Raw genomic sequence first — 27659 nt, forward strand, 5'->3', positions numbered from 1 at the left:
AGACACAGGCATACACATGGACATGAGTGCATAAATGCTCATGCACACATGCAGTGCCACAGATAACACACAGGCATGTGCACACGCAGATGGAAACAGTTTGACACAGATGCACAGGCACACACAAACCCACATGCATATGCACAGACACATGCATATACAGACACAGGCATGCACTGACAGACACAAATAGACACACAGGCATGGCACAGACACGCAGGCAGACAAGCACTGACATAAACAGACATGCACAGACACATGAATACACAGGCAGAGGGAGACAGACACTAAGATGAGCACACAGACACGTGCATGCAGAGACATGCGTGCAGACACAGACACACTTGCACAACCACAGGTACATGCAGACTCAGACCAACACACGCACAAAGACACACATACAGGCACACACAGACACATGGGCACATGCACTGACAGATACACAGAAATAGACACAGACATGTGCAGACACACGCATACTGAGACAAACGTGCTGCCATACAAAGACATGCCAACAAAAATGCAGAGACATGCACACATACTGCAGACACATGGAAATGCTCACAGACGTGTACACACACACAACCAGGCATACAGGCATGCACACAGAGGCACCGACATGGGCACGCACAGACATGCAGATTTATGCATAAACATGCACAGAAACACACACTTGGAGACGCATGCACAGAGACATGCTCTCTGTAACAGTCCCCTATTTAAATACAGATTTATTCTTAAACATGCCCATTCCCTTTACATAATACACATGTATATGCTTTTCTACGTATGTGTATAGATACATATGTTAAAAATACATTATGCCTGTACATGCCCCCCCCTTTACTGACCCTCATATATATACACATCTCTAAATAATCATAGCTGTATAATGGGGATTAATACAGATTATATGTCTATAAATACTACCACCTACCTATACATATGCACACAAACCTAATAAGTACCATATATCTATGTATCTATATATAGGTGTTCACACAAGTTTTATATATATGCAATATTTAGAGATTAGCCCTATTGGTATGGGGAATGTGTGTGTGTGTATAAGGACCCCCATGTATAGACATATATGTACATACAGACTTTTGACACATGTACTACATAATCCGTATCCTTTTACATAAGTATTATCTCTACATAGAATATACCTGCACATTCTCTCTCTCACACATGCGCATACTTAGGTTTATAGATACATTACTCACGCTGTATAGATACACAGGGAATGTAAATACAGGAATATATAAAACAAGCACACAGCACATCAATTTTATATGTACTACCTATTATACATATAAAATTATGTGTATACACACTTTTTTATGTATCTGTATTAAGGGATGTATATGGAGATGTACATCTCCAACACCATATACCTATGTATAAATATGCACACACATATTAAATACAGATACGTGTATACACAGATGCATACACATAATCTTCACATGCAGATTTATACATATAGATACAGGGAATATGTGTGTCTATATCCTCCCCATATATAGTACACAATGTGTGTGCATGTGTGTGTATATCTATATATATATATATATATATACACACACATATATATAATGCTTTATATAAATGTGTATATCTGTATATACATGGGGAATGTATCTATAGGGATATACATATACAGAATACATTATACCTATACATGAACACGCACACATGTATATACACAGATGTCACCCACCCCCTTTTCATCTGTCATTTTTAAACAGCCATACACCTATGCACATATGTATATGTTCATATATAGCCATGTAATATATACAGTTGGGTTGCATACAGAGGGATACACATAAATACAAATAATACTGCATACCTCTAAAAAGTTGTATCTCTGTGTGCACATTTTTATATATATGTAAATATATATAAAATTTGTATGTAGAGAGACAATCTCATACACACACACAGATATAGGCTTCATATACACATCTTTATCTATACAAGTACCTCCATTTATGAGCTAGCTACTTAACCATGTACACACATTTTACTGTTGAGAGAGGAGTGGTTCAGAATCACTCACAGAGCCACCATCAAAGCTGAGCATCATGGAAAAGACAATTTTCATTGATAGGTACAGGCATGAGGTCACAGAAAGTGACAGCAAGGCTCACCCTGGTACTGCATGGAGGGAGCACACCGAGGAACAGTGGCATACAATCAAGCTAAAAGTGGCTGCCACAGACCATGGGCACAAAGGGTAAGGGAGACCCTCCCATTGAGTCACAAGGTTCAGACTAGACTCCATTGCTCTCTAAACTCCCAGAGGAGCCCAGGTGCAGCTGGATACAATCTTAGTCTGGGACAACAGTTTACATCTGAAGGCATACAGGTGTCAGCAGATCGCAGCTTTAAGGCACATCTAAATGAGTCAACAGCATTTACTGCAGTTGCTGTAACAATCCATAAGCACATATATATATATACAGATGATATATAAGGTACCTGTTGAAAATTCCCCTCCAAGCAGTGAACTGTTCTTATGTCTTGACGCTTCTCAGGGGGAAGGGCCGCGTCTCCAGAAGTGGGGGACTTCTGCAGGTTCTGCCTTTCAGTGATGGTTCTCATGGTCCCATATGGGGATGTGCTCCAGGAGAGCTCTACAGGCCTCACTTTTGACCATGATTTACAGGGTTGCAAGATGATGGGCTTTAGTCACCAGCACATTTCCCAGTTAGTGCTTACTAGACATCTTCAAACCTCCCATACCAACAGTACCGTTCCACTCAGGCTCCACTCAGGGAAGGAGTATTCCAGGGCGGCTAGCGGTGACTGGTTATCCCAGTTCTCACTTCCTGCCTTAGCCAGGGAGCAGGAGGCACAGCTATGGGCAAGGGACATGTCACTGCCGACTCCTCATGTAGAAGCTTGATAGGTATTCCTGAGAGCTTGACATGGTACAAGGGATGGGGGGATGCACCACCACATGTATACAAAACACGGGTTTTCGAATACATAAACTGCATACATGTACACACAGGCTCTCACATGCCCACCCACACATATACAGCTTTACATATATTTTATACATATATATAATACCCATATAGCTATACAGATCTTTACCTAAGTTCATATCTGGCTTTATACACACACATATAAGGGGCTGTATAGGGATATACTTACATACAAAATACCATATACCTACGTATGTATATATACACACTCATACGGTTTACACATAAACTAGACACGTAATACAGATTATACATAATAACACTGCTCCGTAAGATTAAAAAGATACAGGAACAGTCTCTCTCACAGCCCTTTTAAAATATAAAATTACTAACTTTAAAATAAGACACACACACTCCCATGCCCCATTATTTTTTTTTCTGTGGGGGTATATTTACACAGGGAATTCATATATAGGGATAGAGATATATAATACATTATACCTATACATGATACACACACCTATGTATCTGTATTGTATGAAATATGTAGAATTGTGGAATGGTGTGGGCTGGAAAGGACCTTAAGATCATCCAGTTCCAACCCCCTGCCATGTGCAGGGACACCTCACACTAAACCATATCACCCAAGGCTCTGGTCAACCTGGCCTTGAACACTGCCAGGGATAGAGCATTCACAGCTTCCTTGGACAACCCATTCCAGTGCTTCACCACCCTTACAGCAAAGAATATTTTACATATTAAAAATACATGTATATATAGCCACTTAAACACTTTTTATATGTATTAAATATCTGTAGATAAACAGTTCCTCTCACACATGTATTTATATCTTCACATACAAATGTGTTTTTATAACCCTATGGATCTATATGGTGACAGACATATACATGATATATGTGTATACACACACTTTATACATACTATAGAAGTATACAGTGACACACACCTTCTAATATTTATTGTATTTAACAATGTATCTATGCATATGCAGTTATACATACATACACAGTCCCCCCTTTAGACTTATGTATAGACAGTCATATCTATGTATACATATCAATGTCTAAAAATACCTACATGCATATTCATAATACTTATAAAATATGTATACACAGTTGTGCACACTTTTATAGATCTTTACATATATAGAAATATATGTAGACATATATTCATATACCTCAATGTATAGCCACATATATCTACATATATATGTGGACATCTATATGGAGATATATGACATAGCTATATATATACACATACATACATTCAGATTTTATAATACAGAATACATATGTATATATATATATACACAGACACTGTCACTTCTCTGATTTTTATATACACATGAAAAAACATGTCTTTAATAAGTATATATATATATATATATATATATATGTCTCCACCTGTATATCAATGTATATAGATATATCTACCAGGATATAGACATATAATACATTATACACATATATATATTAACTACCATACACTTATACACGCTTTCATTTATTCTTATGTTACATATACACCTCTAGATATGCATATATCTGGGTGCGCATGAATATATGGGGTTATAAATATATATGTCACATATATATACATTTTTACATGAGACCAGCTCTCCTCCTTCCCCACACCCCACCCTTTACATATATCTTTATATATTTTAATGTATTTAATATTTATATTTAGATAAATTATCTATGTATATATGGACATAGCCTCTTACACTCACCTTTATATGTATATAGAGTCACACACATACCTGTTTTGTATGTATAAATCTTCTCATATTTGTAGGGAGATACATACATGATAACCTTGTACAAGTATATGTCCAAACGTATGTATTTTTACTTACATTTTTTATATATAGATACTTGTATCTGGGTTTCTGTGTATATATGTAGAATAGGAAAATATAATACATTATAGATTTATATGCATAGACATATAGATACATTTTATTCTATTTAATATGTATGTCTATACACAGACACATCTTTATATAGATATATGTATCTTTTTATATATGATTATATTTCACTGTGTGTACACATACTATATATAGGGATGTATGTATGGGCTGTACGTATATAATGCATTATATGCATACATGTACACACATATATACATATTTTATATATGTGTGTATGCAGACACACATTTTTTTATATATCGCCATGTATATGTGGGGATATACATCAGTAATACATTATACCTACACAGCTTATCTCTCTTTCCAGTAAGTGTTCTATAGGTAGGGAAGTGCTCCCCACCCTGCTGCCTGTCCAGCCCTGCCGAGAGCCCCTGTGACAGCAGGACCACAGTGGCTGAACCGGAGCTCTGGGCAGGGCCCATGCCTGCTGCTGACGTTCTTCCCACTCAGGTCAACCAGCAGAGCACTGGGCTAAGGCACTGCTCCCCTTCTCTGCCTTTGTTTTGTCCCTGCCATTCATTCTCGGGTCCATCTGAACCACTCTGCAGCCTGGACAGCCTACCTCGGGGGAACTAACCTCTCCCAGAGCTCCAAGCTACTATGACTGTCTTCAGCAGGAGCAAACTTTGGGCCCTTCAGCCACTAGAGAATTACAATTCAGGTACAATCTTCCATGGAGCAAACCAACAGATGTCATGGTGGGTTTCATTCTGAGGATGGATCCATGGTGGATCAATCTGCATCACTGTTCAGCCTTACCTGGTTTACAGCACACCAGGGCAGTGTAAAAACACAGGTCACACAATATCAAGCAAAACTTACCACTGCTTGGTTCACTGTAGTATCGACTGATGTAATTATTCATGTCATCCTCTAAAAGAACAAAAAGGGAGCTGTTAGAAGACCATTTAGTTGATTAAACAGTTGAAATTCCACCCTGTGGAAGGCTGTCCTCTGCCCTGTATGCATCACCTTTTGTGTATTTTTAGGCCAGAAGACCAGGTGGGATTTGGCAACACACAACACTAATACACTGGTTGGTTTAAAATATACTATACAGGTTTTCACAAGTCAAGGGTGTAGTTCTGCACTTGCAGTATGTATGTTAAGAGCTACATCTGAAATTCAGTAATGGTAAGATAAAAACAAAGACATGAGCACAGAGGGGAAAGCAGCAGCTCTCCTGCTCATGCAGAGTTCAGAAGACGTCCTGTTATTTTACAGAAAAGCAGAACATTTTACAATTGCTGAAGAAGAAAACAACAAACTCCTCACGCTGCAGTTCTGAGCAGGACACAGATATTGCTGCTGAGAAAACAGCACTGGCAACCCAGGAAGAATTTCAAGCTCACAAGCAATCTGACCTGCCTAATTTGCAGTGTATCGTGTGCTCTAAAAGCATTCTCTCCTTTTAAGTGCTCTTTTTGATATGGTGTTTCAGAAAACCATGCTTATCCCTTTGAGCCAGATTTCCTTCGTCCCCCTGGGCCTCTGTGGCTGCAGTCCTGCCTCTTCACAGCACATTGTGGTTTGCAGGTGAAGGAAACAGATGTTTTCTGAGCAACACTTTCCCCACACAACAAGACCCAAACCACCAAGCACTCTGTACCTGAAATAGCTGCACTCATAAGAAGGCAATCTAACCTGACACTGAAAGGCAACGTGGTTGTTTTCCTGGTTTCACTGAATCTTAAAAGCTTTTTCAGCCCTTGTTGATCTTTAAATGCCTGCAGTCAGAGGTGTGCTTTGTGCTAATGTCTGAATTTAAAAAAGAGGCCTCAGAGCAGCTCAAGGCAATGCCGCTGAATTAGGGGTACATTGCAAGGCTTTTCAGCTATCTGCTACTAAAATACACTTCATTTCAAGCATGCATAATTTATACTCTCAATGCCACCAAACCTGCCATCTTGTATAGATACAGATTCTTGTTCAGGCATGGAATCTTCAGCTACCACCAGACAATACCTGCCTGTATTGTTAGGAATGCAGTTCCAGTCTAATTCTAAGCAGAGCCACATGGAAAACAGAACCACAGTTGGGCCAGGATAATGGCAGCTTCTGCACATGGGGGCACCCCTCAAAGCACATGGCCACTCTCCAGGCAGGAATGGGGGCCATGGTGCTCTCACTTCCTTTGCCTCATAGAGCCTGCCCTAAATGCCATGATGGTATGAATTGAACTCAGAAAACAACTTGGAACAGTTACTCATCTACCTGTTGGGTCTTACAGCAAGGTTCAAACCAAGTCTTTTCAGGACTGCACACATTACTGCCCTGGCCACCTCTGCCAGCTCACAGAACATACCAGGGCACTGTTTACAAACCAGTCAGGTACTTTCAAACCGATTTAGCAGAGACATGTAGACTGCAAAGCCCAATGCCAACACCTGCACAGGAAATCCTGTAATACACCCACCCATCTGAATCCCTTGGAGTGGAGAGGAAAATCACCCGTTGTCCTGGCTGTACCTGGAACCATCTGCAGACAGGATTGGGAAAGCTGCCAGTGTTAAGGGGTGTTTTATGTTATTACGGGATGGCCTTACTTATGTCCTTGTTTTACATTGCCTAATGATTTATCTCTAAATTTAAACACATGTGCATGTAAAATATAATTTACTTATATACTTTCTTTTTACTTGGAATAGTTTCCTATGAATAAAAGACAATAAAAAATAATGGAACAACAACAGCTGAATAAATATTTCAACAACAGATTAAGCTTCTGAATCATTACATTAAAGCAAACTGACAATTAACAAACTCATCTTAGTCACATGGGAGTCTCAGCTGCTTTGGGCAGAAAAGGCCAAAAACAATTCCAGTTATCTCTCATTATATTCTACATTGCTGAAAGCAAGGAGTTTTAAAACATACTACAAATACACTGAATAAACTGAAAGCAACTATTTGTGCCTATAAAACATACACACAAATAAGTCCAGCATTGCACACTACCACACCATGCTGCTTCAGTACTTTCTGGTGATCTACAGTGAGATGAAGTCCCTGCTGCTCAGTATGTGCAGTCAAAAGGGATCAGGAGCACAACTACTGGGGCAGACAGGAAGCAGGGGAGACCAGCTTTTACAAGAGGGTCAGTCAGACTTACGTTATCTAAGTTCTACATAGTGTTTTCTGTTGTCAGTGTATTTCAGTTTCGGCTCCAGAAGGGGAGCTGTCTCAAGAAACACTTCACTCTTCACAGTTGCCCTGGTTTGGTTCAATCTTCTTATTTTTCTTATTTCTGCCAGCTTGGAATTTTCAGGATCCAGAAGCCTCAGTTTTCCTCCTTTTTTTTGGAAATAAACCCATCTTTCCAAATACACAGCAATGTTACCTGCACTTCCTTTTCCAACAAAGAAACTTTCCATTTAGGAGTCCTTAAGCCATAATGATGCCCAAATGGTATTTATCGAGGAACTGGCAGTAAGTAGAGAGAAAAAGCTTTTTGCTTGTATTTCCCCTGGAAATGGCAACCTCAGGAAAATGAGCATGGATGGTGACTGGGATCTTCTTGCTAGATGCACCAAGGAAGAATCATAGAATTAATAATTTAGGTTGAAAAATACTTTCAAGATCATCAAGTCCAAATATAAATCTAATGCTGCCATGTCCATCATCAGACTGTCTCTGAGCACCACATCTACATGTAAAGAATTAAAGCCTTTACCCCCCAGGAATGTGGTGATGAAGATCCAGTAGGTGTGAGTCGAGAAGGTAGAATGGGAAGAGCGATTTTCTTCCCAGCTCTTCCCTACACAAAATGCCATCCTAACCTTGTGGTGAGCAAAGATGGTTCTACAATCTTTCCTGAAAAGCGAGAGCAATGGGAAACATCAGACACAGGCTGTTCTCTGTGGTACAGGAGCATTATTTGCTCCAGTACTGTGGGGTGGGGTGTGAGTGACTGCCAAAACAGCATGACATAATGAGACATCTGGAACTGCATCAGGACCAGTGAAAGGCACCAACTATGTAACCATAAGAGGTGAGCAGCAGAGTAACATGGGACCACAAAAGGACAGGAGAGCTGACTCCAGCATGGCCAGGGCCTTCCGTTGGATGGAGGGAATGTCTGGTTGGGAAGGCTGCTCAGACTCCTACTTATCTCACATAAAACCAAAAGAGCTTCTCCTGACACTGTAACTCTGCAAGACTGTAAGTGCAGTAAAGTCAAACCAAGTCCCATCTCTCAGCCTGCTACCAAACCTCTGTCACTGTGTTGTTCTGGGTCAGGATCTGTCTGACAGCTACTGGATTATTTCTGATGAAGGTTTTCCAATTATCTGCCTGTTCTTTTCCTGAAAGACTCGGAACACACGTTAAAATGGCTCAGGGGGTAATAAACTGTTTAGAGCATAGTCCCATACAATCTGAACTGACCCAAGAGAGAACTTTGTAATCTCTCTCTCCTGGCCCTATAAAAAACTAGCAAATTTGGTGAAGCACATAAATGACATTCCACCTGAGGCAGATCTCTCTTTTAGTTCTATAATCCCTCAACAGTGACCTTTAATTATTTCATCAATGACTTCAGTGAACAAGTCTGCAAAACTCCCCACCCCATGTACAACAAATACCATTTGCTCATCTTCTAGGTTAGATGCCTTAAAAAAGGGATTTCTTTTGAAATATTTCACTATTATTTTACTTCATTTTTTAATTGTCATTTATTTTACTGCCTTCTGTCTCCCAAGGCTGAATTTTCTGAACTGAAAGGTTATTTTTTCTGCCTCCCACTGAGGATGTGAGTGCCCAGGACAGAGCAATGTCTTACTCCCACTTTCCTCCAGAAAGCAATCCAAAGAAGCAGATCTTTCATCTCCATCACTGCTATTGAACACTGGCATCTTCTCCTTAAAGTACCACTTAGAAACATATGGGAAAGAAACGTAGCATGAAACACACTTTGCAATAAACACTAAGATACACTCTCAGCAGGGAGGTTTTTTAAGGCAGAAGTTATAAGATCATGCTATTGTCCTCTAAACATTCCTAGAAATAAGAACAGTGATGACAGCAGCACACACAACTCTAGTGTGACACTGCAGTGCAGTAAGATGACAGAATGTACTTGAAGCATCTATAGGTGTTTGTAAAGTGCAATCCACAGGGGCAAACTGCCCACTGAATTTTCCCCTGCAATCCCTGGTATTCCAGATCTGTCTGACCTCAGCCACCCGAACTTCACGAAACTGTCAGCCAGATCTAAGCTCCTTCTCAGCAGTCCAAGCATAGCTCACTGCTCACTTGTAAATACATATAACCATAGAATCATAGAATAGTTAGGGTTGGACCTTAAGATCATCCAGTTCCAACCCCCCTGCCATGGGCAGGGACACCTCACACTAAACCATATCACCCAAGGCTTCATCCAACCTGGCCTTGAACACTGCCAGGGATGGAGCATTCGCTACCTCCTCATTCCAGTACCTCACCACCCTAACAGTAAAGAATTTCTTCCTTATATCCAATCTAAACTTCCCCTGTTTAAGTTTCAAACCATTACCCCTTGTCCTATCACTACAGTCCCTAATGAATAGCCCCTCTCCAGCATCCCTGTAGGCCCCCTTCAGATACTGGAAGGCTGCTATGAGGTCTCCATGCAGCCTTCTCCAGGCTGAACAGCCCCAACTTTCTCAGCCTGTCTTCATACGGGAGGTGCTCCAGTCCCCTGATCATCCTTGTGGCCTCCTCTGGACTTGTTCCAACAGTTCCAGGTCCTTTCTATGTTGAGGACACCAGAACTGCACACAATACTCCAGGTGAGGTCTCACAAGAGCAGAGTAGAGGGGCAGGATCATTTGTAAAGGCACATGCATGCTCCCCAGTCTGTGCTGTACCATCTAATTAACCATCCTGGTCTTGTGCAGGATAGCCTGAGCAGAGTTTTTATCCCATTGCTTTGCTGGCCCTAGGAGGCCTGTCTCCCTTTCCCTCTAGCAACAAGGAAAGTTTGTGCCAATAGGAAATATGAACAGCCAGCTGGCACTTTCCAAGAGACTTGCCTTGCTTTCCACACAAAGGCAGACTGACACATCAGTGCAAGCTGGAGTACTGACACAACTCTTCAATTCACACGCACATCCAGTCCCTGCAGAGGTTAGATGAATGCTTGAGCATGTGGGTAAACCACCTCAAGAGGAACCAAAGTTACCTTGCACCAAAAAAAGAGCAACAGGTACAGCCTGGTTGTAAGTAAGAAATCAACCTAAAATGGAAGTTGTCATGCAGAAGGAAATCCTGGTATATGCAACAGGCTCCATTATCAGCAGATGCTGGTGGGACAGAAAAACAAAACTCTTAACTGACAACAAATCGGGTGGCTTTGGCCCTTGCTTCAGCAGATCGTGCTGCAAGAGCACTGTGTGCCGAGTGTGGCTGAGATGCAAGACATCTTTGTGCAAGCATGGCTGGTGGCTTTGGGGAGATGATGGCCTGGGGGACCTCTCAGTGCTCCTCCCAACCTTGTTCTCTATGAATATGGATCAGCAGATCAACAGCTGAGTTGGTTTGTTTCAGTCAGCCTGAAGCAAACACGGAGGAATTTGGGCCTGTTCCTGTGAAATAGACACATTTGCTGAGCCTAGAAAATAAAAATTTGAGAAAGAATATGGCTACCAAAAAAACAACAATTTGTTGGGTAAACATCAGGGAAAGAGAAGAATAATTTAATTGAAAGGACTCAAAGACAAATTGTTACAAACCGGCACTAAATAAACATAGACTGGGAATTTAGGAAAAGATTTCTAAAAGTTTAGAAAAGGGAGAGTCTGGAGCAGTGTTGTGGTGGGGGCTGGGGGCAGAACACCTCACTGCTGTCACATGGAGCACGATCTGTTTATGAAAGGGGTTATTGTGAAAGAAGCAGCATACTTGGACAGCGGAACACGTTCCAGATCTGTGTTCCTTTACCTGTCAGCCATGTCTTCACACCTCTTTACATTAATGGTGAGAGACAACTTCCCCCTCACACACGTGACTGTATGCTCACCACTTCTGCAACTCAAAAGTTTCTACCCCACCCATTTGGTGAATATGAAATTCAAGAGCCCAACTTCACTAACTACACACACATTGATGGAAGTGTTGCTTAACATTTAATTCCTTTGATTTCTGCCTGAATGATCAGTGCAGAACCACAAAGCTTGAAAGAGGCACCCATCTAGAAGAAGCCAAATCCTCACTCTTCCACAGATACACAGAGTTTAACCAGAAAGTAGAGTGCACTTAAGATATAACCATTTCCAGGAGTAGGCTTCAAAGCAGATACATTTCAACATTTGAAAATAACCATAAACTACTTTTATCTATTGTTGTGCAGTAACAGGGCTCTCGGAGCATTAACAGATGATCACCAAAGAAACTGGCTTAGATTTTAGAAGTGTTCAACCAGCTCAGACTGCCTTGCAAGCAACAACTGACAAAAACCCCTCCAGTGCTGTGCTCTGTCTTCCCAGACAGCTTATGAATAATCATAAGGGAAGCATCTGAAACTCCAAAACTTTTCATGTTCCCCTCCTGATATTGTACTTCCCTTCCAAAATGGTGGGTACCGATGGGGAGAGCAAGCTTTACTTTTCTCCAAGCAAGATCATAAATTGCAGCAGTCCCCCACAGCAACAGACTTACTGCTAAGTCCATAAAAATGGAAATCTGACTCAGGATAGCTAAAATAAGCTTTCTGCAATCCGATGTAACAGAGCCAGAATCCGGCTCTTGCTCAAAGGAATAGAAGGGTGGTTATATTAATCTTAAACTATGGCAGCACTGTAGAATTTCAAAACCTGGAATGATATATGCAGGAAAATGAGGGATTTCCACTAGGGACTCTAATTCATATATTATGGGAGAGATTAAAGAATAATAAATTTTGGGAGGAAGTATTAATGGCAATATGGGGCACTGTGAACCTGGCATTCCCTGAAGCCTGGGGCTTTGTATACCAAACACTAAAAATGATTTGTACAGGAGCAGAAAACATTAGCTGTTACTCTGACCATGACCAGTTACAGGCTGCATGAGGCAGGAAGACAGCAAGAGAAAAAAAACTCCTTTATAATTTAGAGATCAACAGATAGGGTAATATTTCCCATTATGTCAAATGGTAACTGTCTCTGGGAAGAAGAAAAGAGATGACAGCACTTAGGATATTTCCCTTTCTCTTAGGGAAAGGCTGACCACAATGGTCCTGAAAACCATTAGGGATGCAGCTGTGCATTCGCATATAACAGCTTTTACCCTAAGCTCTTTACAAACTGAGGCAGAGAAGCTAAGTGAAGTGCTCACAGTGCAGCAGATGTCACAGCTCTACCCCGGGTTTATAGCTCCTAGAGTCATGCCTTTCTCTTGAGTCCATCAGCTCTCTGCTGTTGATAATGGTACCCTTTGACTTGCATGCTGAAAGCCCGTGTTTCAGCCTTCATATTTGACTGCTTTGGAGATCAATATTTTGGCAAGACAAAGAAAACCTCTGTTCAAAACTTCTTCACTTCTTAGCTAAATTAATTAGAAAATGCCATAGATCCATACATTTTCCACAGAGTTACGCCTATGATGCTAGGAGGTCTCTTGGTGAACCGCTCTAGGCAGATAGAAGTGTGTGAGGCAGCAACCAGCTCATTATTCAGAGAATTAGCACAGGACTGCCCAGGCCTCCAGCAGCTTACTGCTGAGCGGCCTGGAGACATGGTCCTTCAAGAAAAGGCATGAAATATTAGCCGGGCAGTTATGGGACACTTTCAGAGCCTGGTGACTATCTGATTAGAGCTCTTGCCTCTCCCAGTCTCGTACCAGCAATTAAGGCACTTCAGATACAAAGAGATCTGCAGAAAGAAAAGGTGTGAGAAAACATGTACTGAAAGCTACCAAATTAGCCAGCACATACAGCTCTCCTGGTGCAGGCCACAGTGTGTGTCTCTCTGCACAAATCCCCTGAGAGGTTGTGTGTACCATGTGATGTTGTGGTTACCTGACTAACTTTACTGAATGCTGTAGTAAATGCTTGCACAAAATCCAGTGTAAATACTAGACTACAAGCTACAGCTGCCCCTGAGGAGCTTTAACTTATACACTATCCCATAAAACTCCCAGGTAGGGAAATGAGTAAAGTCTCAATGCTTTCTTATTCCATAGCCCCTTGGAGTTAAGGTATTCTGCACTGAATGTTTCCATTGTTCAATATAGAAGGGGGGAATAAGATTAGCTTGAGATGGAATATCCCTTTTTCTGATGCAGTACGTACTCTAGCCAAGTCAAGCTTGTTGGTTTGGCAGAATTCAGGGTTCTCTGAAGCCAGTGATTTTTTGAAGGCTAACAAAGTTAAGTTTGGCACAAACACATGCTTTCCATGCCATACCCTACCTTCAGGTGTTATATGTAAGGCTAATGCTCTGCCAGCGTGTAAGGGAACAGCACATCAGAGCCTGCTTTGCCTAACAGCTGAACTGTGGCTTTGAACTGTAGCTTTTCTTTTAACAGTATTACCGACTGGGTCCCTTATTTCTCCTCCAGCAAGTCAGTGTAATAGGCAACTGCAGATGTTTTTCAAGCTCGCAAATGCCATGTGGCACACAGAAAGATTAACTGCAGGCAACACTCAGGAATCTTTAAGGAGGAAAAACACAGCTTAGAGAAAACGGATGCAAAGCAATTCCTAATGTGGTCTGACACAGAGGATAACTTACAAAACATAACCCTTGACCCAAAAGTCAGGAGTTAAAATACTCGTAGCTTCCAGTTCCAGGCAGAGCAAGTGACATGGAAAGCCCTGAATACAGCACAGCCAGTGTCACCACAGCATGTGAGAAGTGAGAAGCAGGAGGATAAAGAAATGACCTACAGGAAATGGCTCAATTACCTGTGCTCTGCAGAGACATGTCTCAGGAGTATCCTACACAAACCAGATATAGCCCCTCCACACTGCAAATGGAGGCATCTTCACCTGAAGACATGCTCTTCTTCTTTCTGACATACCACATTCAGGTTTTGCCCATGTTTTGTTGGTCAGATCAGCCACCAGTGTAGATGAAGAAAAAGCTGTCAGCATGCCAAAGGGATAATAGTGAAAGCTGCTGCAGCAACAGCCAGCACATTGGTGAGAGAGCTGGAGAAGAATGATCCAGTTGAGGTGGATAGGAGAAAAAACAGGCAGCACCGGCTCATGACACTCCTTCCCCAGGGGAAACTGCCTTCTCCTGAACGTAGGAACCAAACCTGAAGATTGTGCATCTATTTCATTGCATGTGTGGCCAGCATTTTACAGGGAGATCCAAAGAATGAGCAGTTGTGTTAACCTGGATGTTGGAATGAATAGCTTGGATACAAGAACTTCTAGATTAATCTCCACAGCACTAAACTTTCAGGAAACCTCCTTATAACATGTACAACACTCCGCAGTTCCAAATGTAACCCTCAAGGAATACATGCATAAATTATAACGTATCCACTGGGGAGACCTCTGAAATACTACAGAAAAGGGGAAAATGCATTTTAGGGGGCAGTCTGCTGAACTGTTTGCTTTTAAATACAATTTAAAATCAGGAATAATTAATGGCTGAAGTGTGGTTAGCACTTAGATATTATAAAAAGGAAAAAACGAAATCAATTCTATGTGCTTCCATTACTGTGTAGAGAACAGAAAGGATTAACATTTGAAAATATCTGGTCAGCTTTCTCTCTTAAACCTTTTGATTAAAGTATTTCTGTGCCTTGAATTCTAAGGAGTTTGACCCAAATAAAGATACCATGCAAACTTCTACTTCAGATAGATCCACATACTGCTCATCTCCCAGGATAATCAAGCAAAGATGTCCAAGGAAGAACTACTAAAGTAGAAAGCGGTGTCTCCTCTGGAATATTGCATTAGATGTCACTAAAATCAAAACACACATTCTGCACTCTATCATTAGGGTTGGGGGATCACAGGAAAAAGAGCTATGCCTTTTCCAAAATCACTTCTGGTCTAGCACTTTTGTGATAAAAATGGATCCAAATAAATAACTGTTGCTACTCTCCTGAACCACACATCTGCTCAACATACAGCTACAGACAATGGACTGCTCTTCACCATCTACACAGCACATCACTCCTTTCCTGGCACCAGAGCTGCCCTGCCCAAGCACAGCTGGGCTGGGCTGGCCAGAAGTAGCAAGTTTTAGCAACCCGGTGAGAGCACAGCCTCTAGGCAAAGCAAAGCTTCACAGCTCACATATGGGTTCGCTCTAAGGCACAGAAATGCAAGTGGCCACAGATCAAAACTGGTTTTCAATGTTCTTCTCAATTTCCCTGCTTTTACCTCTGAGTGATTATCCTTTTGCCAATTCTGATTTGGCTGCTGCTTCTTTAGTGTTTAATGGATATAATCATGAAGACACTGGGAAGGTACATCAGAGTCATTTTCTTCCCAAGTCATTGTATTGGCTCTGTCCAGAACCTGTTCCCAAATACAACAGCTCCTGCCACTTCAAAGCAGATACAGTCTCTTTGTAAAGATGGGAAAATACAGTCTCCAGGGAAAGTAATGAATTCACTGGTAGAGTGAAGGCATTTTAGTGGCATTGGTAGCTCTATGCAAGGGATCAGCTGTGTCAGTGGGTAGCAGCACACAGGCAGCACTCACCTTGTGGAGGTCGCAACTCAGTGATGTTCTCAGTGGCTTCATCATCTGAATCTTCAGTTGGTACCACCTTGTACCTTTTGCTGCTCTGCTTGTTCAGCACATGTGGGACCTGCAGTGCAGCCTCTCTCTCTGCAGCCAGATCCAAATCCTGCTGAGCAAGGTGGGCCCTCAGCTGCCTGATTTCAAACTATAGGAGAAAAAACCACCACATATTTATGTCATGTAAGCACAGTCAGAAGTCTCTATTCTACAGTTGGGAGCTATTACTCATTTTGTCTCTAAACCATAGACTGGTGAAAGCAAATTAAATGTGCTTGAGCTGGGACGTGCATCCAAGCTGCTGATGTTCTCTTAAAGCCCAAGTGAGCTGGACTGTTGTTCACATAATCTGAAAATAATGACTGCCTCATCCTGATTTTCTATTTGGTACATGTCTGCATCCTGAAGATATGATTTGGGACAATTTTAAAACTGCCAGATCAAATTAAATCTTCATATAAGACCACTCTCCACAGGTGTCTAGGGATTTAGGTTCATGACAAACATCCCTAACCTTCTAGACTTTGTAATGAGAAAGGTGGTTCTCTAAACAGTACTCAGAATGGTCCTCCCCCACTATCTGGGCAAGGGGAAGGGACACCACAGTCCTCCTCCAGCTTGAAATCTTCTGTACTCAACAGTGTGCAGAAAACCCTGGGGAAGGTTGCTACCTTTCTGGCTGCTCTCCTCAGATATATGAGCCATGGCAGCTAATGACTTTCTGCAATCAGGAAGTGATCTGCCTCATGACTGGTGTTATAAAGCAGGCATCTGATGAAAAGAAGCTACCAGGTACAATCTGGTTGATGGACACAGCATGTGTATCTAGTGTTTGACAGCCATGGGTGTTCCACAACACAAGAAGCAAAATAATTTTTCTAGAGAGACTGCAGAGACCGTTTATAACCTTATAAAAGCACTACAAAATCCCACTGTCCTTCCCCTCACAGCTGTGGGGCTGTGTGGCAGAGTCTCTTTTTTAAACTCTTCTTAAGATCAGTAGTACAGCAGTGACCAACTCATGTCTAATTATAGAGAGCCTGAGAGGGGAAAGCAAATGAGGCAAGTAATAGGCTTAGGCATTTAAAATTTAGCATTGCTAGGCCTCCTATAGTCCAAGGCCTGAAAAGCCACCAGAGAGCACGATGCCCCAGTGAGCCACACTGCACCCGTCATTCTGCATTTACAACAGAGACGGAATTAGCACCTCGATGCTTGAAAACTGGTATGTAACAACATGTAGGCTAAATGAATCTGGTTCTGGCTCTTGCCTCTCAGATCTTGACTCAAATCTACTCTGCTGTCAGATTTTGGAATCCATCAGCAGCCCTAGTTTGTTCCACTGTGTTCCACATCAGACATGGTGTGAACCTCAGGCATGCTGCAGAGCACCGGCAGTTCCTCCAAGCTGTGCAAGCAACTGGAAGGGAAACAAGACAGTTTCTGCAGATTTGAGGAAGAAAAAAAGAGGAAAGAAAAAGGGATTCCAGTTTGTCGCATCTGGAGACTGTCTGCTTTCCAGAGCTTAAGGGAAGGAACCAATAACTGTAAGGCCCACTGCAAGACTCAAATCTAGGGAGCAAAAGGACAGTTTAAGCTTTCCACAACACATTCAAACCACCTAATACAGGGATCTAACAAAGCACACAGCATTTTCTCTGTCTTGAAATCAACAGACATTGCTCTGGCAGCTACAGACAGCTGGCTGCGTGAAATGTTCATTGCTCTTAACCAAAGGTCTTCTGACAGTGGCAGTCAGAGGATTCAGTATCAGCAAGCATCAAAACACAGCCCTGCTTCTTCAATGACACCTCCATGGCAGATCCCAGGTGGTGGGTTTTGTGTCAATCTATCAGCTAGGAAGCAGCAGCAAACTGGTCCTCTTTTCCCAGCCAGTCCTAAGCTTCCTGAGGGTTAAGGTGCCGATATGAACACATCAATCAGCCATGACAGGACTGCCTGTCATGGTTCAGCACTAAAAGTTCAGCTTTACAACACAAAGAACTTCAAGTTTTATCCTTGACTTCGAGGAAAAAAAATTAAAAAATCTTACATTTCACCTTTAAAGGGAATAAGTTCCCCTGTTAGAAATTCCCTTGGTTTAAATGAAGAAATGTTCTCAAACATGATAAGCAATAAATAAAACTGGAGGCTTTTGGGTTGTTCTTTTAATGACTGTGTAACCAATCAAACTGAAAAGCAACAAACATTAGTCCTCACTACTGGTTTTCTACATTTCGCATTTCATCCTTCAAAAATGCTCCTGTGTGTCAGAAAAGGAAATATTGCCACTAAAATGCTTAATTCAGGTTTAGAGGTAGGATACCATTAGGGTTTATTTCATGGAAGAATAAAAATTGGGAGATATTTTATAACAAACAGATAAAACTATCTAAAAGTCAGCTCAAGAATTGGATTTCTGCCACTCAATTTAACCAGTTTAAGCAGTTACAATGATTGGCTGAACCTTGTAACCATCAAAAGCTTGAAGGTAACCAGTGCATTTTACAGATGTGAAAAAGGCACCACATCAGGTGATTCTTCCTGCCATAGTGAACTTACAGCAAAAATGGACAGAAGAGCCCAGACTTCCTGGTGCCCACTCACATGTTCCAATAAACACATCCAACTATCCACAGTCTTGTCAATCTTTTACAGTTTCCATGCCCAGTCACCAGCCAGTTTGCAGAAGATGAGTTAATAAATTGTATTGTTTAATATGGCTCTGCCAACAAGCTACGAACTACTTAGCCTGGCACGCTGGACCACGCAGCAGCAACTGTTGCTGGAATCATCATGTTGGACAACTACACTTTATCCAAGCAGTTCTTGATTCCCTATTTATAGAGGGAAAATGACTATCTTGAGTGAATCCCAGCCAAACAGACAGCATGAGAAACTGGAATCCACAGAGAAAATTATTAACAGAGTTACTCAGGTGAACAGCTAGGACGAATGTTTAAATACAGAAGGGGCTTTGCTGCCATCTCATGTTTGAAAGACAGAAGTACATGGTTGTGGCTGCAGCAGCAGAGGAAGCACCTGGTGGTGAAGATCGCACTAATGTCACATACTAGCAGAAACTGAAACCAAAACCTGATGTCTTGGCTCATGCAATGCTTCTCTCATTCTCTGCCTGAGGATTAGAAAAAGTTGCAAGTCCTGCCTACACTTAAGTGGTATCTGAACTCTTTTATTGGTAGCTGCAAACACAAGCCACATGCTTGTCTGATTTTCAGCTGTTAACCCTGAGCTAGTTCAGCTGGTCCAAAATCTAGAGCTGAACATGAGACTGTCAAGAGCAGATCTGAGGACTGAATTCCTAGGCACAGTGAAGCATCTCACTATGCTGGACATCAACATTACATGCAAGGTGAATAATAGCACACAGAGATGTTCAGAAAGATAACAGCAGAAACTAATGTTGCCTACAGACCCACACAGCTGCAGCTGATTAACACAAGCTCTCCCTTCCACTTTTCCATTACCTCACATGGTCAGCTTTCAGGTTCCATTTATGTTTGCCCTGAAGTGTATGTGTCATTACAATAGTGGAAAGTTAGAATTAAAGGCTATTATGTCTGTAATTGTCATTTTGTTTATTGACTGGGAAGAGGGTACTCATTGAAATAATGGTGTTTATCTCACTCCCACATTCACTGCTGCTAATGCAAACTGATCCACACAACATATTCCACTGGGATGCAGAACCGTAACTGCTACAGTCACCGACCATAAGACAGAACCAAAACCCAATATGCTGCCTCCAAATGCAAACTGAAACTCTCTAAAGTCTCTAGCATGTTCAGAAAGAGACTAGGTGGAAAAATTGCCATTTATCATAAAGATTGAGTTTAGAAAATGCAAAAGACTTTCAATAAAATATCTAGGAAAAGTTAAATAAGAAGTACAGATATTCAGCGTGCATCTACTCAGGAGATCAGTTCAATATTACCTGTTTCCAATTATTACCTACAAATTCTCCCAAGATATTGTAGAAGCTCGAATACAGTTTTAGGCACTAAAAGCAACCCACTAAAATCAAAGGTTAACTCTAAGAGAACTGGGTGTTCCTTACAGGTGTAATTCAATGAGAGACTGCCTGAGCAAATTATGTTGTAAGTGCTTGTATCTATTGAACATTATATTGAACACTGACCTCAGGCAGTTCTAATGTGTAAAAGAGCTAATGAGATTGCTCTGACTGCATGTCATGCAGTCCAGGGCAGGTTAAATAAATCATTAAAAGGTATAAAATATAACAGTATTTTTAACTAAAAATTCTGGGCCAAGTTAAACACATGAAATTTCTATTTGCAGTAGAAGCTGATGTAGCTACCTGAATGTAGACCTGAGCCTCCATAACAGAGTACTGCAGGAAGCTGTACTCAGAAAACAGTGTTTTGTATTTCCAGGTAGAATACCCTTCCTTCAGCCTGTAAGGAAGGGTGCATATTATCCATATCCTGAGGGGAAAAAAGTCATATGAACTTATACACATGCTTTGATTTGTTTAAATTAAGACTTACTCAAAGGTATCATCTCTGTGTTAAAAGCCTTCTAATTCCCACAGAGTACCAGTGAGCAAATAATGCTGGTGTGTAGAAGATAACTTGTGGTCACAGATCCTAAAGAAAACCATCTCCTGACTCAAGATAATCACAAATTGACTACTGGTCCACTTGAGACACCTACTGACATTACTTACCAGGACACATACAGTGCTCATTATCTTTAATCACATGAACTTTGGTAGCTTCTCATGGGTTCCTTTATCAGGAAGTTCCAACATACTTTGCAATGGAAAAAATATATTTGAAAACTTTATAGAATCACAGCATAATATAGGCTGAAATGGACCTGTGAGGGTCATCTACTCCACCACCCTGCTTAAAGCAAGTCCATTTAGCTCAGGTTGCTAAAAGCCTGTCCTGTCAAGTTATGTGTATCTCCAATGTTGTATATACCACAACCTCCCTGACAGTGGGCTCCAGTGCCTGAGTGTTCTCCTAATGAAAATGTTTGTTCTTATATTTAATGGGAATTTTTGACATTCCAAGCTTATGCACTGTCACTCTGCACCTCTGAGAAGAGCCTGTCCACACCCTCCCATGAGGGAGCTGAATACATGTGGCTAGTGTGAAAATACACTTATTACCAAGAAAAAGGGTGATACAGAGCATCTCATGTAAGAAGGAGTAACTGGATTGTCAGGCATGGAAAGAAAGTTGATGGATGGGAAATTTAAACTTACTTAGGATTTTAAAAAGTGCTATAAGTCCTCTTGTAGCACAAACTTGGCAATATTTTGGCAGGAAACAAAGCAGAAAGAACTACAGGGCACACTGTGCACTTTCTTGCTCAAAGAATGCATCAGGTAACTGTTTATAAGCAAGTAAACTGATTGAGACCTACCCAGAGCTACAGGTAACATCTCAGTTTACACACTTACCTACCCCATCTGGTACTGTACAACATTCATATAAGACTCAAAAAGGGACTTAACAGTGAATCATACAGTACTTGCCTGTAATGGTCTAGCAACAGAGTATGACTGACATAGTTTCAGAGAGATCAATGAACATTTTAGCCAGAAGCTTACTTGTGTCTAATGCAGGAGCAATAACTTTGCTCAATTCTATTAGTGCTGTCTGTACACAATGCCCTGCCCTAAAATTCATCTGCCACTGGGATACAATCCAATGTTTATTTCCATTAGTTTAGCCATTGTTGATAACAATAAAAATCAAGAGACAGTTGCAAACTAATGATTTACTGGCAGAGGGAAACACGGGATGACCTTGGCTGCTTTCCATCGCCCAAGAAAGTGACTGGTAGTTGGAAATAAATTTAAATTATTGCAAAAGGATAACATAAGTTATTTCTCCAATAGGTAATTTTACCAGCTAAATAGCCCTGTCATTAAACTAGCAGCTGTTGTACAAATTATATTCCAAGATAAAAAAGAAATGATAGCTCCCATAGTTGTTGCAGCTTTGAGAATGATGAAAACCCCAATTCTATAGGAGCTGACAGAAAAGGAGCTCTTGTCATAAGGCTGAACATACAGTCTTGCCTGCTCTGTGCTCACCTGAATGACTCTTGTGAAAGTTAAGGAGAAAAGAGCATGTAAGTATAATTTCTATTATATATGTATATTAATAATAGTAGAATAATTTCTATTATCAGAAATAGAAATTATTTTACAGGTGACTCCAGAGGAAAAAAACAATCTTCCCTTGTTGGAATCTGCATTGTTAATGGAACTTTGGAATTTTATGCTGCAGTTCAACTAAATCTGATAACACAATAGCATCAGCAATACACTCTATTAATAATTTTGATGGTAATTGTTGTGAGACCTCCTTACCTTTACCCATTGCTAGAAATCTCCATTACTGTCACTGTTAATGCTTCTCATGTTTGGGGAAGTCCTGTGCAGGCATCTCGGCCCTTGCAGTGTTTTCTGCCTTGACCACCCTCATGTTCCACTCCCTTTTAACAACTTCTTTCTTGGCCAATGGAGGATAAATAAAAAGCAAACTATTCAAACAGTTTCAGGGGGTACTACATAGAACAAAGCGGTGGCCCATGCAACTATAATTTATAAAATATATTCTGGTTTTCAAATGTATAGCTAGCCAAGAAACAACATCTGGAAAGAGTTTGCACGTTTTCAAAAGTACGTCTCCAATGTCATTCAGGAATGGAAATGTACTTTATAGTTGTGATACCACTGGCCAAAAAATATACAACTGACAAAAGAACAGTAAGATGAAGGGAGGTTGTTTCTTCCCTGCTTTTGGTATTTTTAAAGCAATAACTCTACTTTTGTGTTAAGTATCAGCTTCATACAGGCGGGCATGGAACTGCTCACAGAACTGGTCCCCAATTATTTTATTTTAAATGCTGAACAAAACAGATTATTTTTTCCCCATTTCTTCTTCAGAAACAAAGAATATTTTATCTGAAACTTTCAAAATCATTCCATCTGCAGAAGACGCCAGACCTTGAGAGTTTCAATCCCAATTGCCTGACAAGAAGCAAAGCTTCAAACTGAACACAGGAAAGGAAGTGCTGGGAAATCTTTCCAACAGGAATGTTTTCAGCCCTCTCTATAATTACTAAATAAATGCAAATCATCAGTGTGGTCACAAAAATACTGATTCATCCTGAGGGTGCATCTACATCCACTGCTGGGATGGAGGCAAATACAATGGCTTTCCCATTCTCCGTACTTTAGCTGGCACTGGGGTCTGAGGCAAGTGGTCAACCCCTGTAGCTCCCAGCTATCCTATCTGCTCATGTCAGAGGTAGCACCACACAGACAAGGCAAACTGGAATGCCTGCCTGCCGACGCTCCAGACTTGAAAACAGCCAGACTATTGTAGGCAAAGCTCCATTCAAAACCACAGAGATGCTCACTTCAACTCTATGAATACGCAATCCTCTAAAAAGGTCAAGAAAGATCATCACATGAAAAAGCAAAAACTTGGCAGGATTTTAGACATTAAATGCCGTTAGGAGACATTTTTCCCACCAGATACTGTACACAATGTTAATGTGAATATTATAATGCTGACAACTTGTTCCTGACTGAATTAAGAAGCTAATATTTTACAAAGGGAGGTTGCAGTACCTGTATCAATGTCTTACATTGCTAACTGTAGCAAATTAGTGCATTTACCTCATATTACACAGCTGAGACATTTGTTTGGCACGAAGTCAGGACAGTAAAATAAGAGGGATTAGTAAGCTGTCATTTTTCTATAGTCCATTTTTTCCCATAGCTGATGACATTTGAAAGCTAGGAGAGAACTTGCTGTTTTCACAGATTCATTTATTTACCAGTACAGCATTTCTTTGTGCTTGATGTACAGTTATGCTGTAGCCAACAGAGCTCTGATTAGGGCTACTATGCTCAGACATCTTGCAAGGCAGTCATGCAGATAAGGAGTACATGGGTCAGAATGGAGAGGAGCAAAAGCTACTCCTGAACCCCACGTGTGATGAGCTCACCTTTACTTGAAGACCATGCAATAACACCAAAAACTGTTAAGAGATTGAGAGCGTTATCTGGCTTCAAAATACACTTCTTAAAAATGAATGCTTTCAAATTGATGACTGTCAAGAACTTTAGCCTAATAGCATGGTCTGAAAGGCAAAATACTGCCACAGGTCTCAAGACATCAGCAGTTTGCCCAGTGCATTTGACCAAAGGGTAACATCTCCCCCATTCAAAGGGGGTATGTATCATTTCCCTGTTCACAACCATGAGAGAACCACGAATCACTTAAATGTGTACAGTTGTGTGAAGAGGACTGCAGTTTTGCCACTGAAGATACATAGTTGGAAACAACTGATTTTTGGCAGAAGTCAAGCATAAGCTTTAAAAATTTGTTATGTTTAATGTGAGAGACTCAAAACCAGTGTGAAATGACACACACACTGTCAAGAGGTCTGCCAGGTTCATTACACAGACAAGGCAACCTAACACCACCAAGAGTTCATTGCAGAATTCTAGGTTGAGACCCAGGAGACCTGGAACTAAATTTTAAAAGCCATGTGGAAACTTCAATACTCTTGGTTTCACAAGTAATTTAGGTTCCTTAGTAAAAGACGGGCACCTAAACCCCTGCTTCAGGTTAGGCACCTTTTGAGCAGTTGGCCTTATCTTGGACAAGTTGCCTCTCCTGCTGTCTGCTCATGCCTTTCAACCTTTTGACTGATTGAGCCATTCATATCTTGAGGTCTCCTCATTTTGTATTTGGAAAGCACATACCACAACAAGTGGGGAGTGGGAGCTGAAGCTAGAAGCCTTCAAGATGTATCTGGACACCTCATAGTTACCCTTACAGCTGAAACAAGAAGTCACTTGGAGGATCATTCTGCTGTGGTTTGATGGTCATCTGAATGCTCGCTTAGCCTGGGCCTCAACATACATTCCTAGTTTCTACATTAAAGCAGGTTATTCAAGAACTCATTTACATGAGACAAACTGTAGAACCTCCTAGCTCATTGCCCTAGCAGTGGTTTTACACCTTCTTCATGTATATATATTTATTTGACATATTTTAAGCTTCACCTTCCCTTACGTCAAGACTTAATCACTGAATATTTGGGGGCCTGGGAAAAGTCTTAAATCTTGACTTGCTTCCAGGAACTGGAAGCTTCTGTTGCAATATTCTGAGTCTGGCAAGATAGCCTCTGACTGACCTACAGGGAAGCTGCCTTCTGCATTGAAAGCAGAAAGATTCATTAGCTTTCAACTGCATATACCTTTCCTGGGAATAAGGCCTTAATATTCCTGCAGTTTCCAACAAAGGCAATTACTTTTTCATGTTCGTAGTATTATGACAAGCTATTTGTACTCATTCAGTAAGTCACATATTGAAGAACTCCTTTTTTTCTTCCTCACATTTGTTATACTCACCTTAAAAAAATAAAAGCAGAGGGAGACAACTGCTTTTTTGACAAATAGCATGCTGACAACATCCAGGCTGCAACTAATGCTTAACAGAGACCTGTCACCTTACAACAGATGTCCTAGTGATACTTCTCAAACCTTAGCTTGCAGCAAAGTACATGAACTGTTTGATTTGCCACGACAAGCTATGTGCAAATAAAGACATAACTGAACTTTACCCCTTGTTCTTGGCAGATCTGGGTTAGTCTTTCCAGCTGCTCATCTTGAATAACCTTTGCCTTCTCATATTGCTGAATCATCATCTCCATCTCCACTTTCACTGGAAGGACATAGGCTGGAAAACACAAATAAGCATTTAAAGTAACCCAGCTGTCTTTTTTTTTTCTTTCTTAATCAGAGGGAAACCCTTTACAGGCCAAAGAACGTCACCCCTTTCACTTGGATCTAGAGTATTTCTTACAGAAATAGCACTAGAATATTTCCTCTGGGGAAGGATTTCCAACACACGAAATGCATGTCAGCAGCATCTAGGTCTTGTTGGGTGAGACCTCCATTTGCCAGCTGAGCTGAAATGCACCCTCTGCATGCTCTTCCTAGCTTCTGCTGCACTAATACAGATCTTTTCCAGTGTTTACCACACATTTCCTGAATTGCTAGCTACGAGGATTTTCTGACCCATCCCCTCTAAACCTGAACAGCATGGCTCCCTTAGGAAAAGAACTATTCCAGAGCCCTAAGCATTTAATTCCTAGACTTTGTGGTAAGACATAAGTCCTTAATGGAAACAGCAGACTAAGAAGGGTATTTTAAAAACAAAAAAGCATTTATTTTCTATTGGTTTTCGAGCTACAGCCCAGATTTTAATAAGTCTTCTGAAAGCCTTTGGAAATTTTGCTCCTGTCGTAACTATGGCAAACTCAGACTGACCAGCAAAGATGTTCAATGCATACTGCAGTTCTTTATGTTTTCTGAAGCTACACGAGATCCTCAACTTCTCTTGTACACTTCAGAGGGCTATGACCCTTCCACAACTCTGAATACAGGGTTTCCTGGGCATCTAAACTCAAAATAACAAATTGACTCTGATCTTTCCTGCATGAGCAAAATGACCCTTCATTAATTCCTCTTCCACTTCTCCTCCCTGTAAAAAGAAATGCCTTAAACTACTGAACAGTCAGTGGTTCTGCTCTCCAGAACCTTCACTTCTGGGGTTTTCTTATCTCCCTTGGTGCTCCCCCCCAAAATCTGTACAAAACAACACCAATACACGCTTCAGTATTATGCTGCAGAGCACCTCCATTGCAGAGAGCACCTTCAGCATGGAACCCCCATGGTAAGAAAATGCTCCTGGAATTTGACATAAAAATTGTATGACAGATGAGAACATGGAAAAGAAAGCCCCAGGACAGAGCTAGCTGTATGGGAATGGAGAGGGTGCAGCAAATATCAGAAAGGCAGACTGGAAGCAATTATTTTCCAGAATCAGGAATGTCATCTGGTGGCAGGAGACAGGAAGCAGGTCAGAGCATTTGCTTTACCGGACAGAGGATGTGAAGGTGCCCAACAGAAAAATAAACCAATCAATTATAAAGACTCCTAGAGAACAGGAGATACAGCCATGAACTGAAGACCTACTCACATCCATAGGAATCGTAACTCTCTCCTGTTCAT

General features: G+C 41.1%; 1 protein-coding gene across 1 annotated transcript in view; it reads right to left on the reverse strand.

The window, feature by feature from the left end:
- The window catches only part of TMEM266 (transmembrane protein 266), an 89654-nt gene that overhangs the window by 4238 nt on the left and 57757 nt on the right, over positions 1-27659 (reverse strand). Inside the window, exons 9-11 of the mRNA XM_034066062.1 lie at positions 26207-26322; positions 16523-16709; positions 5722-5772 (exon numbers count right to left, since the gene is read on the reverse strand). Of these exons, the coding sequence (XP_033921953.1) occupies positions 5722-5772; positions 16523-16709; positions 26207-26322 (354 nt within the window). The remainder of the gene's footprint in view (positions 1-5721; positions 5773-16522; positions 16710-26206; positions 26323-27659) is intronic.

This window comes from Melopsittacus undulatus, chromosome 9, assembly GCF_012275295.1.
Source record: "Melopsittacus undulatus isolate bMelUnd1 chromosome 9, bMelUnd1.mat.Z, whole genome shotgun sequence".
Lineage (NCBI taxonomy): Eukaryota > Metazoa > Chordata > Aves > Psittaciformes > Psittaculidae > Melopsittacus > Melopsittacus undulatus.